This window comes from Leptodactylus fuscus, chromosome 1 (genome assembly GCF_031893055.1).
Source record: "Leptodactylus fuscus isolate aLepFus1 chromosome 1, aLepFus1.hap2, whole genome shotgun sequence".
Classification (NCBI taxonomy): domain Eukaryota; kingdom Metazoa; phylum Chordata; class Amphibia; order Anura; family Leptodactylidae; genus Leptodactylus; species Leptodactylus fuscus.
The window spans coordinates 323,513,292-323,526,033 of record NC_134265.1 but is presented as its reverse complement, the minus strand read 5'-3'; the positions used below and the strand labels follow the sequence as shown (position 1 = coordinate 323,526,033).

The 12,742-nt window shown below is 40.7% G+C and overlaps 1 protein-coding gene across 1 annotated transcript in view; it reads left to right on the top strand.

Moving 5' to 3' along the window:
- STK32B (serine/threonine kinase 32B) overlaps window positions 1-8,414 on the top strand; it is a 182,542-nt gene extending 174,128 nt beyond the window's left edge. The window contains exon 12 of the mRNA XM_075260817.1: window positions 7,722-8,414. Coding sequence (XP_075116918.1) covers window positions 7,722-7,866 — 145 coding nt within the window. The 3' untranslated portion in view covers window positions 7,867-8,414. The remainder of the gene's footprint in view (window positions 1-7,721) is intronic.
- The last annotated feature ends 4,328 nt before the right edge of the window (window positions 8,415-12,742 follow it).

Here is a 12,742-nt window from a genome sequence, read left to right as displayed (position 1 = left end):
CTTATACAGAGATGACTAGCTGTGAAAAAAAACAAGATATCACAATACTCTGTCAGGAGTTGTTATGTGTCTGTGTGGCCACCCAGTGGTTGTGATGTGAATTGCAGCCTGTCAGATTCCATGCACATGGTAAGTGCTTTGACAGACTGAGATATAGACATTGGAAAAAAAAAAAAATAATGGACCAATGAGTTTTTGGAATGGAATTATACTTTCTATGTGTAAATGTAATGATGATATATGTAAGGCATTACAATATTACAGTGAAAGGTGACATTTATTGGGGAAAATGGGACAATTGAAATTAGGGTCTAGTACTTTGTTGGGTCAACTCTAGCTTGCATTCAAGATGAGATTTGGTTGGGTATGGAGGCATGCAGGTTCTTTATGGTATCCTGCAGTGCATTTTCCAGATGTTGTAGCTGGACCTGTAGTTCCTTTACACTTGTGGGCTGGTGCCCCAGCTGGTCCCAGACTTCTGTTTGAACCGCTGTGAGGGTATTACTATAAGGGGTCTCATTCTAGAAAATTCTTTTAAAACCAGTGTTTTTTGTTTAGACCAAATATTTCAATCAGTCATTTTATAATCATGAATTAGTTTTAGTTTTCTTTATTTTTTCATATCTAGCAGTCAATGATCTCTCATCAAGAGGTACGCTACCCAAAAGTAGCCTCTCAAAGCCTTTCTGTTTGGGCGGGGGACACTTTACGCCCTCTTGTGGCAAGACTGAGTGTTTAATCAGCACCTATAATCATTTATATATCTGCCTGCGACATAACCACATGCTGAATTTTGCAGCAATCCAACATTTTTATTCAGTTGTGTTATTTTTTGTCAATAGGAGTATATTGAGTTTACCGGAAGAAGTAATAGTAAAGGCCTACCCTACAGATTTACAGGACATGTGCACATCCCTATTTAATTCCAATGGATACTTAGCTGGTATCATTTGACATAGAGCACACGTCTTGGATGGAATCCAGTAGGGCATTTGTGATCCATGCTAGAAAACTCCAAAATATCTCAGTTTTGAAAGTATCAGAAAGTGAAAGTCAAAAAATTTATCACACTGCTTTACAAAGAATAGAATCGATGGCTGTGCCACAAAATAGTCCAATACTAGTGACTGCAGCAAGATGAATTTCTATATTTGTAACACTACATTTAACTTGTCCCCAATGAAATAATTTAAAAAAATCCTGCTGAATTGGCTTGTAACCTGGTGAGAATGTAAAAACCAGCATGTGATATCACACTTATATTCATGGACGGCCATAGTCATTGGGTTTATGAGTCATTTCCGTAAAAACTTTGTGAATTTTCTGCTGGATGTAAACCTGAGTCATGTAATGTAAAGTGGGCACCCTATACTCTGCCCTCACTACAGACTGCGGGATCCAGTCTCCTTTCCATGTTGTAAAGGGTTTGTCTAGTGCAGAAAACCCCACTTCATGTTCCCTACTATGCAATTCTGCATTAGTGGGGGTGTCTGATGTTTAGGAGACATATCTACTCGTCTCTCACACTTGAGGACACAGCGCATATGTGCATTACAAAGACAATATTTTGATTTGAATGGACATTGTGTAATGCCTCATTTCCCCTGTTCTGGCACTGCGGAAAATACAAATTCTTGCACAACTGAAGATTGTTCTTTACCCAGCAAACAATCTGGGTAATTTGTCAGTTTTTACAGCGAAGAAATGGAAACGCTCATGTAAATATAGCCTTACAGTGACATAATGTGTATGGTGTCCATATACCACAACAGACCATACAATTATGATCCATATACAGTACACATTATAGGATATTCTATATATAAACCAAAATTGACCTTTTTTAGCATCACTTTTACTGTTTACAATAAGAGGAACCAACTAAATATTTTATACGGTATACAGGCCCAGCAGGGGTTGGGAAACTGATTGTGAACCGAAATTTGTTTGACACATTTCTGAGAACTAATTATTTTACAATTTGCTTAGCGGCAGGATGGCCTAGGAAATCCATGCTGAGTATAATAGTCTGTGTCATTGTGTACACAACATAAAAGGAGGCTATACCATGCCTAGAATATGGAGAACAGAGGTTTATGTGCCAGTATAGTCTAAGGTTAGGTTAGGTAGGGACACGCTGATTCTTGTGTGACCTGCTGTAATACTGATTTAGCAGAGGAGAGTCTCTAATTTAAAGTGTACCCGCAGTTATAAAATAACCCATCATATATGAATAGTACAGGTGAATATAAGACATTGGACAATAGAGCTTATTTAAGAAATTTGTTTCCTTCTCAACTTATCAAGTTAAGTTAGGTTTTACATGTTAGTCTATGGAGAAGGGAGGGGAGGAGATGGCTGCTAGAAAGGCACACTAATACCTACAGCTGCTATACTCTGCTACTCTGTTTCTCAAGGAGCTCTTTTCACACTGCTATGTTTCAAGATAAAATTCTATAATTGCACAGGATGAGAAAAAATTCCTTCCCAACTTCTATATGGCAATCCATATGAAAAACCCTGCATCAACGTGTCCTTAAAATCTAGAACCCATAACCCGTAATATTGTTCAGTTCTTCTTCAGGCCTTCTTTAAACTTGTTCAATGAATCCACCATCACCACTTCCTGGGGCAGAGAGTTCTCTCCTTCGGGGTTTCTTCATTTACTCTTTGACCTCATGGGTAACATCATGAGCCCTAGGAGACTGCTGAGACCTAAGTCAGCAAGTATCATGGCGTCAGCGCTTCCCACATGGCCACTCAGGCCCAATTAGAGGCAAAGAGGATCCTGAGGGAGCCCAGGAGAGGTGAGTAGAGGTAAGTATCAGGGTTCATTATTTCTTCGCACCTCCCTGGGCCTTTTTCATCTGAATCCCAGCGTATAATAGTGATTTATGGGTGGCAACCTCACAAGTTTTGAGTAACTCTTTCCTCATCTCTTACATTGGTAAGTGGCTTATTTTCTTGATGCACCGTCCTCTTTACGCTTGGGTGGCCCTTTTATCTTGTCTTCCTTGTGCCTCTGGTCAGTTAAGGTAAAGCAGCAGCTTGCCAGTAGTATAATCGATCACCTTGCAATGTAATCATAAAGTGAGTCACTGCTGTTCCATAGTGATCAATACTTCTTAGACAAAATCCAATTAGAAGGAAATTAGGAGAAAAATCCTGAGTTGACATCAATAGTTTCTGACAGTCTTTTTTAAGTTGCTGTACAGGCAGTCAGTGACTTGGAGATTTCTACATCAATGTGTATGGACAGATAGATAGTCCGTTAAGTACTCCTTTTTGGGTCTCTCTCCTAAAAACTGCTTTTCTCAGCCTGCCTAGGATCCATCCTAGGTCTCTGCTGTTCTGGGCTAGCTAGGGGGATAAGAGGTTAGGTGGCTCAGTGTCACTGTTCACTAGCCTCAGCCATTTTAGGTTTATGAGCGCTCTTTTTGGATGTGGGGCCCCCTTTATGGGAGAGACCCTGCAGGGTAGTCTAAGTTGCCCAAACTCACCAAGGCTAGTAGGCTGCATGTTCTTGAAGATGTAGTGGGAGAAGATGAGCCACATAGCTAGAAGTAGTAAGTGAACTTCTTAGGCCCCGGCCCAGCTGCCTTCTTCTTTGTCATCATGATGAGAGAGATATCGCTGAGAGAAGTATCTGTATGTCTCTATGAAACAGTTGCTAGCGAGGTCTAGAGATGGAGCTTACAAGGATTTGGCGCAAAGTCTGGTCACGCACCCCCTTTTTGGGTCTACATGTGACATGTATACCCTAGGGGCGTACATGTCTTATCTCTGAGGTATTCTCATACTATAAAGATATAGCACAGTGTACTTGACTAAAGGCCCCAAAATCATCATGAATCAAATGTGCAAGGGAGTCTCTTGAATTCTGAATTTCAACAACCGCCACGCATGTTGTGTAGGTGCAAAGGTTATCGACTGATGAGTGTGTTTGGAAATCTTCTGAATTTCCCCTTCAGATGATATTTAAGGAGAGAAGCATAGGGGACTTAAGTGGGTTTACAAGTTTAGAAGTTATCCACTATTAATGGGACATGGGATAACTTCAATGGTGAGGGTCTGACTGTTGGAACCCCCAGTGATCCCAAGAAAGTGGGTCCCATTTCTTCATCCTGATGCAGCAAGCATGCCCCTTCCACTTTATTCAATCTCTTTGAGCGCACTAGAGATTGTGTTATCAGTAGGGGATAACTTCTAAACTTGCTACAATTCCTCTCAATTTCAACACCCATCACTATTGCCATGAGACAACAGCCTTCTCACCTCTATCCATGTACAACATGTGCACACTCAGCTGAACCAAGTATAGAAGGGAAGTTAGGAAAGGTAGCAGCTTTATGACTTCTACTGCAGTTATTTGGTCACCTTAAAGGGGTTTTCAGCAGCTTAGCCTGCAGTCTCCTCTTCTCGCTTCCTGTATTTCTCTCTCGCCCTCCCTCTTGCTGAATGAGACATACAGTACTTATGCAGATCAGATAATATGCAGATGCTTGTACAGAATGGACTCAGTGTTATCTATGTGTTTACACAGAGAGATCAGCAAACTACAATTAGACTTTGCCCTGCCAGCAGAGCAGTGAGTAAGTGACGTCACTTGTCCTATAGGTCCATGGTTATAGCAACGTTGTGTAAACAATGAGAGGAATAAGGTCACACAGCAGGCAAACAAAGCAGAATTTCTAAAGCAATATATTTAGGAAAAGTCTTCAATTTACATAAGCTACCAGTATAGATACCATCCTTGAGATGGGACAACCCCATTAAGCATTTTTGAGAAACTAGAATAAGGCTGGGTTCACATCTGTATTGGAGTCTCCATTGGAGATTCCACTGCAGAAATCACCAAAAACTGGTGGAGCGAAGTCCAACAGACCCTATTATAGTCTATAGTTTAACCCCTTCCCGACATGCGCCGTAATAGTACGGCACGTGTCGGGTCTGTAACTATGGCGACCGCCCGGGAGCCGGGCGGCCGCCATAGCCGCCGGGTGTCTACTGCTTTAAGCAGTAGACAACCGGCTCTCATGCCTCCGATCGGTCCCCGGACCGATCGGAGGCATTAACCCCTCCGGCGCTGCTGTCAAAGGCGCCGGAGGCGCCATTTTGGCAGGGATCGCCGGCTCCTGGAGCATGCTTGTTAAAGGCTCCCAGCCGGTCTGCAAATCCTCTCTTTTGCAGGCTGGTGTATGCAGCCTGCAAAAGAGATGATGATTTTTTGCAATGCATTGCAATGCATTAGCATTGTAATGCATTGCATTAGTGATCAGACCCCCTGGGGTTCAACACCCCTAGGGGGTCTAATAAATGCAAAAAAAAATAAAAAAAAAAAAGTAAAAAAAATATAAAAAAATATAAAAAGTATTAAAAGTTCAAATCACCCCCCTTTCCCTAGAACACATATAAAAGTAGTTAAAAACTGTGAAACATATACATGTTAGGTATCCCCGCGTCCGAAATCGCCCGGTCTACAAATCTATAAAAATATTTTTCCTGTTCGGTAAACGCCGTAGCAGGAAAAATGGTCAAAAGTGCCAAACCGCTGTTTTTTCACTGTTTTGATTCTGATAAAAATTTGAATAAAAAGTGATCAAAGCAATAACATTTCCCGAAAATGGTAGAACTAAAAAGTACACCCGACCCCGCAAAAAAAAATGCCCTATGCATCCCCGTACACCTATGTATAAAAAAGTTACGGCCGTCGGAATATGGCAACTTTTAGAAAAAAAATTTTTTAACACCGTTTTGGAATTTTTTTAAGGGTCAAAAATGTAAATAAAACCATATAAATTTGGTATCCCTGGAACCGTACCGAAACACAGAATATAGGGGACATGTCATTTTGGCTGCACAGTGAACGCCGTAAAACCAAAGCCCGTAAGAATGTCGCAGAAATGCATTTTTTCTTCAAATCCACCCCATTCTGAATTTTTTTCCTGCTTCCCAGTACATTATATAGAATAATTAATGGTAGCATCATGAAGAAAAATTTGTCCCGCAAAAATTAAGACCTCATATGGCTCTGGGAGCGGAGAAATAAAAAAGTTATGGGGTTTAGAAGGAGGGGAGTCAAAAACGAAAAACGAAAATCAAAAAATGCCATCGGCGGGAAGGGGTTAAGCAGACAGGCCAGCACATGTATGAACCTAGCCTAAAGTCTTATTCACATCACTATTCAATTTGTACTGGAATCACATCTGTGAAAAACTAGTACACGTCTGTTTTTGACAGATGTTCATAGTTTCTGTGTCCGTTTGTCCATTTTTGATAGCCGGATGTCAGCCATTTTTTAAGGGACTGTTAAAAAATTGGATCAAGGTCATTGGTCATTCCTTGTTAACCCAATCCACTGATCTGTTGTTAGCATACATAACTGAGACATCAATTTGTTTTACATCCATTACATATGCATCCTTTGTCCATCTAAACGGGCAATGATGGAGCATGTCCATTTTTTCATTGACTTTCCGTCCAAAAAATTGGCATGCGAATAGATTTATTCACTCTCATTCTTTTTAAAACGGCCATGTGATGGCTGTTAAAAAAAAATGGCCATCATCTCTGCTTCTGAGTGACATCTGTAGCCTCTACCCAGCAGACCATTACAGCTCATTACAGTCACATCACTCTACAGCAGCCACATGGACTCTACAACAATAGTCTGGTGATGTCCATCAAGGCCAATCGGAAGGTTTTTTAGACATGCTGTATTAGAGGTTATTGTGCAGAGACTGCAGAGTAAATGCGGCATGTCCATCACCTATTGTAAATGTCTTATCTACGGTATATATAGATGATACTTTTCACTGTAATCCTGCCTGTGCTGCTGGAAATTAATCTCCTATACAACGGAAAAGGCCAACCTATTGTTAGGCTTAGTGGCCAAAGGAAAAACATGCTGGATCTTAGGATATTATAAAATATTGTTATTGTTATAAAAATATGTTTAACATATAAAACTCTATTTAAAGAAAAGGTCATTTTCTGATAATTCTGGTGCTGCTATGGAGGAACAAAAGTAGACTTTTTTTTTAGTCTGCAGATATTTTAACCACTCCCGTTCCATCTGTAGACTATATATGTCCAGTCGGTCCAAGCTTAACCCTGCAATGACGTATATAAACGTTGCATTTACGCCACGTAAGGCCCTGGACTTAGACAAAAGCCCCACATACAGGGCTGCAACAAAAAAAAAATGCTGTGAGAAAAACTACGGGCTGCAACAGGCCAAGGTAGGGTGAAAAAAAATTTAAGAAAAATCATACTTACCTGCTCCGGTGTCCTCCCAGCACGGTCCGGTCCTTCTGCTGGACTGTCTTCTCAAAGTGAAACTGTTCACCGGCTGCGACATCCCGTGACTCTTCTGATGAAGCTGCTGATTGGTCTCAGCGGTCACATGACTGTTGTAGATAATCAGTGGTCTCAGAAAGAGATCCTGTGATGTCACATGTAGTGACATCATATGCCCATCGCTGAGGGTGCTGATTGGCCTCAGCAGTCACATGTGGCGGTGAATTCTGCCGAAAGATAACAATGGACTGGACCATCCTGGGAGTCAATGGAGCACCGGTGAAAAGTATGATTTTTTTTTTTCTTTTTTTATCACCTGACCTGGTCTATTTAAAATACAACATTTCTGCCTGGACAACCCCTTTAACCCCCCCCCCCCCCAATTTTTTTTCTTTAACTTTTTTCAATTTGTTTTTTTCCAGACTGAAACATCAACCAGAACAAGGTGGACAAGCTTCAAGCGGAGAGAACAAAGCACACAGTCAGCCCCACATAAAAGCTCAAGACGGACACACCACAAACAACAACATATTAGTACACGGCTGTACAAGAGGATGCAGCAGCTAGTGGACAGGAGACAAAATGGCGGACAAATACCAGAACCCTCTCTTGCATGCCTTTACCTGGAAACTTGGACGTCTGCTTCTCAAAAACGTGAATTTGCTGAAGCACAGCATATTAATCGGACGCTACACATGGCACTAATATTACTTTTATAAAATATTCACTACAAAGATCGACCAGTGAGAAAGAACAAACTTTCAGATGTCCTGGAATGAAACTTGAATATAAAACTTTTTTTTTTTTTTACTATTATCTATCTGGACCAACAACGAAAATTAAGAATGACGACTTCCGATGTTCACTGTGCGTTTATCAGATAGGTCACTCCGTAGAAGTCCCCTTCGATTATTAGTCTGTCTCATGTAGAGTCCTATGTAAAGTGAAATTTGTAAAATTCAGTATTGACCATTCCTATGTAGGACAGAGCTTTTTCATTTCCATAGTCCTGGTCTAGACTGTCACAAGCAATGTGTATAGCAACTAAACGCCTACAATGTGAACCAATTCAAAGAGAGATTGTGAGCAGTCTAATAATAGAGCGTAACTAAGCTCTCTAGGCGTTAGGGCTCATATACACGACCGAGTGCCCATCTGTGTTGAGGGACAAGTTTATCACAAAATTTAGTTGGATATGAGAGTCATCCGAGTGCATTCCTTGATGAATTCACACTTACTGGGCTTCTGGAGCCATTCCGTTCCGATAACAGGAAGCAGATTAGGACTTGCCTTATAATGATCCGTGTTATTGGAACGGAATGGATCGTGAAGCTCCATAGACGTGAATGCGTCACGAAATGCACTTGGATGTCACCCGTCTGCATTCCACAATAAACTCGGACCCCAACTCGGATGCACACATGGTCGTGTGCATGAACCCTAACTTGTATAGTACTTCATCTGACTTAATTGTTACAAAACCTGGTAAAAATACCCATAAAATTGACAATAGATGATAAACGTTAAAGGGCATGTATCAGCTATCCACAGCATAGGTGATAAATAGGAATGTTGTGGTGGTCAACACATGTGCCTTGTGCTTCTCCTTAATGCGTGTGGGGATGGCAGAGTACAGTGAAGGTTCCCCATTGCTGAGATCCTCACTGATCATCATAACTGGGGTCCCAAGCTCCTTATTCCTCCACTGCATGACCACAATGAGGAGGAGCTTGGATGGGGTGACAGTTGAGCATGGGCGTGTCTTTGTCCATAGACATTGAATGAAGTGGCAGTGTACATGTGTGACCACCGCTACATTCAGACTTCTGCCAATGAGAATCTCAGGCTTAGGATCTGTGTTCTAGTGCTTCATAGTGTTCCCAGTATTGGGATCCCCAGTGGATAAGAGATATTGTGTGGGGGGAAATCCTTTTCACCTATGAGAATGTAAAGATGACATTTCTTATGTCGATGATACTATCAGATCACTTCCAACTATTCCATTGGTAGTAACTTGTTAAAGTCTTGCTCTAATTTTTTTCTTGGTTGTTAATAGAGATGGGTGAATCTCTGAAAATTTGTTTAGTTTTGGGTTTGGGTGGTTCCGTTATAATAAGCGGAGGTGCAAAAACATACAAAACAGGTATTCTTATGTTCCCTAATCTCTCCTGGGCATGCTTGTGCCATCCAGTGCTCCCTTGGGGTCCTCTTCCAGCTTCTTCTTGCCTCTATAGCAACCTCACATGCCCCAGTGGTCTGCAGAGATCTATGATTGGATCTCAGCAGTCCCCCGGGGTGTATGATGTCACCCAGGAAGACCCTGAGGGAGTGCTGGACACTGCAAGGATGCCCAGGTGAGGTGAGGGATGGTGAGTTTTGTTTATTATGTTTCCACACCTTCCCTGGGCATCCACTTATAATACTCTGTTGGTGTGGAAAAATGCTACAAAGTAAGATTTTTTTTCAAAAATAGAAGTGTCAATAGTTTGTCAATTAAAATGAAGGGAATGAAGAAGAGAGAAACCTAAATCCCATGAATATTTGGTGTAGCCTTTGCCCTTCGCTTGCAAGAAACTCGGCAGGGAGATTGTTCCTGCCAACTTGGAGAGCTAAGCCCAGATCTTCTGTGGATGTAGGCTTGCTCCAATCCATCTGTCTCATGTCATCGCAGACAGACTGGATGATGTTATGATCAGGGCTATATTTGTGGGGGCCATATCATCAGCTCCAGGACTCATCCTCAAAAGGGTAAAGGTCACACCAAATATTGATGGGCTTTACATTTCTCATCTTCCATTCACTTCATTCTGCTAGTTCTTACTTTGCACCTTTCCACACCTGCCTATACGTTTTGGACAGTACTGTATTATGTAGTGGGTCCCTTTTTACACACCTCAATATGAACAATTTTAGGATAAAGGTCACATTTTTGGCACACAACTTGGGCCTCACTTGTTCTCAGCCCAGTGCCAATTCAGATTCCAGCTGCAGGCCTGAGTATTTTGCCAAGATCGTGCCCTATATGATGATTATAGTTGTTAGGCAGAGTACACAGAGCAACCAGCCTGTCCTGGAGGACACAGGCCAAGGCATCTTGGCAGCAATCACACCATGCCATCGCCTTTCCACTTCTGAATTATAGAGAATTTTAAAAAAAAATATTTTATCCAATGGATACAAAAACAGGGTCTCTACTTAGAGCAAAGTTTACAAGATTTAGTACAATCATTGCTGAGTATTAGATGTGGCAACCTCAGATGCTGACTATACATGAGGTTCAAAGAAATCTACAAATTTATAGGATTAACATTTGCCAAATTTAGTCAGATGACGGAATATATATATATATATATATATATATATATATATATATATATATATATAATGATAATATAAAAAACTATGACTAGGGATCAGCGTACTGGTACATAACAAGCTGCATACATTACAAATTTTCCAAAAACTTTGGGTCTTGCCAAATCTGAAATTTTTGGAGTTCACCACCTTGAACCACTATTGTATTCTGGTGTCTCCGCAGACTCCAGAGTATAATAAGTGGAGGTCTAGAAGTGGCCACAGTGGAATGATGTTAGCGGTCCCAGAGAGGCGTACCGTGTCTAAACGTCAAGATGTTGGTGTGCTCCATGTGACCGCTCATATGCCTCAGCAGTACCGCAGGGCTAATGACATTATTCAGAAGGCCCAAAGATGATGTTTATTAATCTCTGGGGTCTTACGAGACCCCAAAGGAAAATAATAGCTGATCTGGACAAATTGGTAGATGAATCCTGCGAATATTCCTTTGTCAAACACTATGACTGGTTTGAGAATCCGCACCTGATTTTTAGTAACTCCAGCACAATATTCACCACTATGTTCCTTACACATTTCATTGGGAATATTTTCTTCCTCATTGAAATTATTGGGAGAATCTGCCACAAATCTCTGTACAATGTACAACACAAGTGACATGCTGCAGATTGTGAAATAAATAGGTCGTGTCAATGTCACTGTTGCAGTTGTACCATAACATGCTGCGGATCCGCAAATACGTAGGTAAGAACTGCAGCAATGATACCCTCATCATACATTATTAAGAGGAGGTGGCATACCATACCTCTCTGACTACAATGAACATATAATCTAATCCATACATCTGACTACAATGAACATATAATCTAATCCATACATCTGACTACAATGAACATATAATCTAATCCATACATCTGACTACAATGAACATATAATCTAATCCATACAGCTGACTACAGTGAACATATAATCTAATCCATACATCTGACTACAATGAACATATAATCTAATCCATACAGCTGACTACAGAGAACAAATATTGTAATGCATACAACTCTGACTACAGTGTGAATCTAATCTAATCCATACCTCTCTGACTTCAGTGAACATACATTATAATCTAGTCCATACATCTGACTACAGTGAACATATATCGTAATCCATACATCTGACTACTGTGAACATATATCGTAATCCATACATCTGACTACAGTGAACATTTATTGTAATCCATACACCTCTGACTCCAGTGAGCATATACGGTAATCTAATCCATACCTCTCTGTCTACAGTGAACATTTATTGTAATCCATACAACTCTGACTACAGTGAGCATCTAATCTAATTTATACAACTCTGACAACAGTCGTCATATAATCTAATCCATACATCTGACTCCAGTGAGCATATAACCTAATCCATACATCTCTGACTACAGGGTCTTTATTAAGTGACTGATACAAAGTATTGACTGAGGTTAAAGGGTCTGTTCATGCGTCATACCACTTACTATGACTATGAGCTTCTACTGTCTATATGGACATCACTGAATGATTATCTCTACAGCCGATCCAGGATTATTCTTATGAACAGATTTCCTTTGTGCCCTTCATTTTGCAGCCGTGCCATAAAAAAAAAAAAAAAATGCTGTTCTGTGCAAATGCCACAAGTGTAATATACACAATACATGTCACTGTTCTGTTCTGTATCTTGTGACGTAGACTTCATGTTGGGGGCCACACATTTCCTAGTATGGCTCCTGGTATGTATACTCTTATATGTGTGTATTTAGTGTATATGTTGAAATCACAAGGACCTTCAATCCTGCACTATGGGTCTCTGAGCTATTGTTACTGTAATAAAACAGGTTAGAAACTGATACTGTGACTATGGACATTGTTGTATGATTTTGCTACAGTGTCCTCACTCTTTATAGGGAGTCTATCAGCAGATTTATGACTATCAAATGAGAACCAGCATTGGCTAGGGCGCATACAAACATGGGGATACTTACCTTTGTCTCCCTTCAGTAAAAAAGTACTTCAATTGCTGTATACAAATTTGGTGGCAAGTACCATTCCCTAAGGGGTCTGAGGAGGCGTCCTGTTCTTGACAAGCTAACCCTACCCAG